The sequence below is a fragment of the Camelus ferus genome, chromosome X (assembly GCF_009834535.1).
Source record: "Camelus ferus isolate YT-003-E chromosome X, BCGSAC_Cfer_1.0, whole genome shotgun sequence".
In the NCBI taxonomy this organism is placed as follows: Eukaryota; Metazoa; Chordata; class Mammalia; order Artiodactyla; family Camelidae; genus Camelus; species Camelus ferus.
This window is the reverse complement of record NC_045732.1, coordinates 51,311,957-51,318,040: the sequence shown is the minus strand read 5'-3', so window position 1 is coordinate 51,318,040 and position 6,084 is coordinate 51,311,957. Positions and strand designations below refer to the sequence as shown.

At 39.3% G+C, this 6,084-nt stretch overlaps 1 protein-coding gene across 1 annotated transcript; it reads left to right on the top strand.

The window, feature by feature from the left end:
* The first annotated feature begins 822 nt into the window (after nt 1-822).
* On the top strand, nt 823-1,905 carry P2RY10 (P2Y receptor family member 10). Its single transcript, XM_006193916.2, has one exon. The coding sequence runs from the start codon at nt 862-864 to the stop codon at nt 1,903-1,905; it is 1,044 nt and encodes a 347-aa protein (XP_006193978.1). The 5' UTR covers nt 823-861.
* Nucleotides 1,906-6,084: the final 4,179 nt, after the last annotated feature.

The window sequence follows — 6,084 nt, the reverse complement described above, 5'->3', positions numbered from 1 at the left end:
TATGATATGTCTTGGTGTGGGTCTATTTGGGTTCTTCCTGTTTGGGACCCTCTGAGCTTCCTGTACTTGGATATCTAATTCCTTCTTTAAGTTTGGGAAGTTTTCAATCATATCATAACTCTGTTAATAAACACAGACCTCTAAAGTTACTGAGCCTTCTGGAAAATGCCACAGTATATAAGTTAAACTACCTGTGCCATCAGCCAAATTGTGAGGCAAAGGTTATCTGAGTTGTACCATTTTTTTCCAATCTCCTATCTTTCCAAGTCCTGCTGACCTGCTATCCCTTTCCCAGGCCTTTATCCAATGTTTCATCCTTAAACTTTCATAAACTCATCTCAGCAGTCATCTAATCCCTGATAAGTTTGCCATTCAAAATAGATTGAATTTTATCTCTCTCAAGGTTGATGATAGGGAAGTCAACTAGATCTCAAACTTTTAAAATATAGATGGAAACAATTGTAAAACTGAAATGTGGATCCCTATAAGGCTGTTGGAATATATGCTTGGGGCCTATTTGCCAGTGAAGACTTGCTTATAGGTTATATCTGCAAGTTTAATTACTTCCTCTGACTACTAAGGGATAATCCCGACTGAGGATATTGCCAAAATAGTGATCTTTTTGATTCCGGAAAATACCTTCCACAATACTCTTATACATTGGCAAGATATTTTCAGTTTATATAGAAAAGTTTTTTTTGAATTTATGAAAGTTCATACTTGACTACCTCGTTGGTAGAAAACAAATATATTTGTATACCCAAACATGGACTGATGTGCCCTTGACCCTATCTTTACTTTATTTTTTGCAGAAATCACCACTCTAATGATTTCCTTAAGGAAGGAACACAAATCTTCAAGATGGGAAGTAACAGTGCAAACAGTACAAGAGCAAAGTGCACTGATCTTCAAATGCCATTTCAGTACTCCCTCTATGCAACCACTTACATCCTCATATTCATCCCTGGTCTTCTGGCCAACAGTGCAGCCTTGTGTGTTCTGTGCCGCTTCATCAGCAAGAAAAAGAAAGCCATCATTTTCATGATCAACCTCTCTGTGGCTGACCTTGCTCATGTGCTGTCCTTACCCCTCCGGATTTACTATTACATCAGTCACCACTGGCCTTTCCAGAGGGCCCTTTGCCTGCTGTGCTTCTACCTGAAGTATCTCAACATGTATGCCAGCATTTGTTTCCTGACATGCATCAGCCTTCAGAGGTGCTTCTTTCTCCTCAAGCCCTTCAGGGCAAGAGACTGGAAGCGTAGATACGATGTGGGCATCAGTGCTGCCATCTGGGTCATCGTTGGGGCCGCCTGTTTGCCACTTCCAATTCTGAGAAGTGCTGGCTTAGCCAACAACACTGAATCCTGCTTTGCTGATTTAGGGCTTCAACACATTAGCATGGCATCCTCTATTGGCATGATAACTGTAGCTGAACTTGGAGGGTTTTTATTACCTGTTGTAACTATTATTTATTGCACATGGAGAACAAGAAAAATTTTACAGGAATTCCAAGTTCCCCTTCAGAATACCAAAGAGAGAAAAAAGGCTTTGTGGATGGTCCTAATGTGTGCAGTGGTATTTATTGTATGTTTCACCCCTTACCACCTCAACTTCCCATTCTTTATGATGGTTAAGCAACAAGTCTTTTCAAACTGTTCATTTATTAAGAGTACTCTATGGTTCCACATCATTTCCCTGTGTCTTGCAAATCTAAATTGCTGTCTTGATCCAGTTGTATATTATTTTATGACCTCAGAATTTCGTGATGGATTTTTGGAACGTAGTAGTTTGATTCTTCAGTCGTGTGTAAGATGCAAGGACAGTGCTTTGGAAATTCATCATAAGAAGGAGGATCTTCAAACTATCTCTCTTGAATTTTTGGATGATTCCAAGACAATGTAAAAAATAATTACCTGGAATAATCTATATGATCTATCTGTTTAGCTATGTCAACCTAAAGATTTTCTTTAAAAAATGGTGTTGTTGATTGCCTTAATGAAACATGGCTCCTTTCCCTGCATCCTCCAAATTATTCTTAAAAAAATTATTAATGCCTATATTTTCTGTGCAAATGCACTGTTTTATGGAGCATATGAGAATATGTTTTTCCTTACAGAAAGTGATAAGTAAACAAGATGAATTGCCCATCTGTTCCTCAGTAATAGGTCCTAACATTTAACTTCCTGCAAGAAACAAAATGCGAATTGAAAACAATTGAACATAGATGAATTGTCCACACACTTAAAAATGTACAGGAGAATGATATTATCCAAGCTTTATCATAAAAATATACAAGGGGGAGTGGCCAAGATGGCAGAGTAGGAAGACCCTGATCTCATCTCCTCCCACAGCACATCAAAATTACAGATACTTCTAGAGCAACTATTGATGAGAACAACCTGAACACTAGCAGAAAATTTTATTTTACAATTAAAGAGGTAGAAGAGTAATCACAACAAGATGGGTAGGAGGGGTGGAGGCACAGTATAGTCAACAGCCATACCCTTGGGGAGGTGACCCACAAATGGAAGAATAACTATAATTGCATAAGTTCTCCACAAGGAATGAGGGGTCTGAGCTCCACATTGGGCTTCCCAGCCCAGAGAGTCCACAACAGAAAGACAAGCCTCTAGAACATTTGGCTCTGAAGGCCAGTGGTACCTATGTTCAGGAGAGCCACAGAGCTGTGGGAAATAGAGACTCCACTCTTAAAGGGCACATACAAAATATCAGAAGTTCTGACTCCCGGGCAGAAGCAGTAATTTAAAAGTAACTTGGGTCAGACTCACTTGCTGACCTTGGAAAGCCTCCCAGAGAGGCAGGAGGCAACTGGGATTCATTCTGGGTTTGTAGACACTGGCAGCATTCATTTTTGGAAGCTCATCCATGAGGACACTGGTACTGACAATACCATTTTGGAATCCCCTTCTTAGCTTATTAGCACTACGATGTGGTCCCACCCAATAGGGGGTCAGCAGCAGTCCTGGGATGCCCCAGGCTTAGCAGTTAGCTGTGCAAGGACAAAATCCCACCCACCAGCAATCTGGCTATATTGGACCCCTTGAGCTTCCAGATGCCCTTGGACCATGCCCGGCTCACCAGGGCACCCAGGATCCAGCCCCACCCACAGCAAACCAACACCAAGTCTATGAAGTCAAGACCCCAGAACCAAAGAATCTAGGACCCAGCTCTACCCAACAGTGGGCAAGCAATAGCCCTGGGATCCAGGCTTATTGCCAAGGGTGGGCACAGTTCTGGGACCTACTGGGCCCCAGTACACCCACCCCCTTGCTTGTGAGTAGACACCAATTTTGGGAACCCTGTACACTGCAGCCAGAGACCCTAGGACTTAGTTGTACCCAGTGGGTCAGAACTAGCCACAGGACCTTCTGGGTCCCAGCCCCATCCATCACTGGGCTGACACCAGCTCTGAAACCCCAGTCCCACAGCCAGACAGCTCAGGTTCTGACTCTGCACATGATGGGCTATCAGTATCTATCCCAGGACCAAGCCTCACCCTCCATTGGGTGGGCACTAGCATCAGGAAGCCTAGGACACCAGATTCACCTGTCAGGAGGCCAATGCCAGTTCCAGGACATCTTGGGCCCCTCAGCCATGGCCCAGCACAAGAGCAGATGGATCCTAGCTCTGAGATTCTAAGCCCTGCAGCCTGCCATCTCATGACATGGCCATACCCAGTAGTGGGCTGGCACCAGGAACAGGACTCCCCTGCTTATGCAGACAGCCATGGCAGGATCTGGCCCTACCTACCAGAGGACAACAATCTCCACACAAGGCAGGGCCTGGCAACAAATTGGACCAGTGGGCAGCCATGTTTACCAGTGTGTCCACAGTAGTCAGCTTGTCACAGCAGAAGGACCCACATAGCCCATATCGGGGGGCATCCCTAGAGCATATAGCTCTGGTGATAAGAGAGAAGTGTGCTACTGTTACTCATAGTATGTCTCCTACATAAGGCTGCTTCTCTAAGATAAGGAAATGTAAACAGCCTATCAAATACAAAGAAATAAAAATAGCAAATTAGTCAAAATGAGGTGACAGAGGAATATGTTCCAAATAATGGAACAAGTTAATACCCCAGAAAAAGAACTAATTGGAGATAAGCAACCTACCCAACAAAGAGTTAATAGCAGTGATTATAAAGACACTCAGAGAACTCAGGAGAAAAAAAAATGGATAGACACAGTTAGAATAGTTAAAAATAAAAAGAGTTAGAAAATGTAAAGAAGAACCAAACAGAGGTGAAGAATACAATGACTGAAATAAAAAAAAAATACTCAAATGAATCAACTGTAGATTCAATGATATATACAAATAGATCAGCAAACTGGAATATAGAGTAGTGGAAATCACTTTAGCTAAACAGAAGAAAAGAAAACAGAATTAAAAAAATAGAATTAAAAAAAAAGAGAGAACAGTTTAAGAGACCCCTGAACATCTGAGACAATATCAAGCACACTAACAGTTGCATTATAGGGGTCCCAGAAGAAGAAGAGAAAGAGAAAGGGGCAAAAAATATATTTAAATACATAATAGTTGAAAACTTCACTAACCTAGGAAAGGAAACAAACATCCAGTTTCAGGAATCACAGAGAGTCCCAAGCAGGATCAAAGAAGACTCCACCAAGAGACATTGTAATTACAATGAAAAAATAAAATAAAATAGACTATTAAAAGCAGCAAGGGAAAAGCAAAAAGTTACATATAATGGAACTCCTATAATACTATCACTGACTTTTAAGCAGAAACTCTGCAGACCAAAAGGGAGTGCCATGCTGTATTCAAAGTGGTGAAAGGGAAAAACCTAACATGAAAAATACTCAACCTGGTATCAGTCAGATTTGAAGGATATATTAAAAGTTCTACAGGCAAGAAAATGCAAAAAGAGTTCAGTAGCAAAAAACCAGCTTTAAAAGAATGTTAAAAGAATTTCTCTAAGCAGAAAAGAAAAGGCCAGAATGAGAAATATGAAAATTATGAAGTGAAAAATCTCATTGGTAGAGGCAAATATACAGTAAAGGTTGCAGATCAACCACATATAAAGCCAGTAGAAAGGTTAAAAGAAAAAAGTAGTAAAATCATCAATATCCACAATATGTGGTTAAGGGATACACATGTTAAAATAATAAATGGGGAGGATTAAAAATGCAAGGCTGTAAAAATATATTAAAACTTAAGGGATCAGCAACTTAAAATAATCATATCTATCTATCTACCTAACTAGCTAGCTATATTTAAACCTCATGGTAACCACAAATCAAAAATCCATAATAGGTACAGACACAAAAGACAGAAAGAAATCTGGACATAACATTGAAGTTATTTATCAAATCACAAGGGAAAAGAGCAAAAGAAGAAGAAATGAACAAAAATAACTTATTAAAAATTACTTTAAATATAAATGGACTATATACTCCAATCAAAAAACATAGAGTGGTAGAATGGATACAAAAACAAGACCCATATATATATTCTGCTTAAAAGAGACTTCCTTAGAATCTCAAGACACAAATGAATTGAAGGTGAGAAGACAGAAAAAGAGATGCCATGCAAATGGTAATGAAAAGAAATCAAAAGTACTAATACTTCTATCAGAAAAGAAATACTTTAAAACAAAGACTGTAATAAGAGACAAAGAAGGACATTACATAATGATAAAGGGATAGATACAAGAAGAATATATAACAATTATAAATATATATGTGCCCAACACAGGAGTACATAAGTATATAAGGCAAATGTTAACAGACATAAAGGGAGAAATTGACAATAACACAATTGTAGGGGACTTTAATACTCCACTTACATCAATGGTCAGATCATCCAAACAGAAAATCTATAAGGAAATACTGGCATTAAATGACACATTAGATCAGATGACCTCTATATCTTTCTTTCTTTTTATCTATCTATCTATCTATCTATCTATCTATCTATCTATCTATCTATCTACCTATCTATACATTCTATCCAAAAGCAACAAAATACACATTCTTTTCAAGTGCACATGCAACATTCTCAAAGGTACATAAAATACTAGGCCACAAAGCAAGTCTTGAT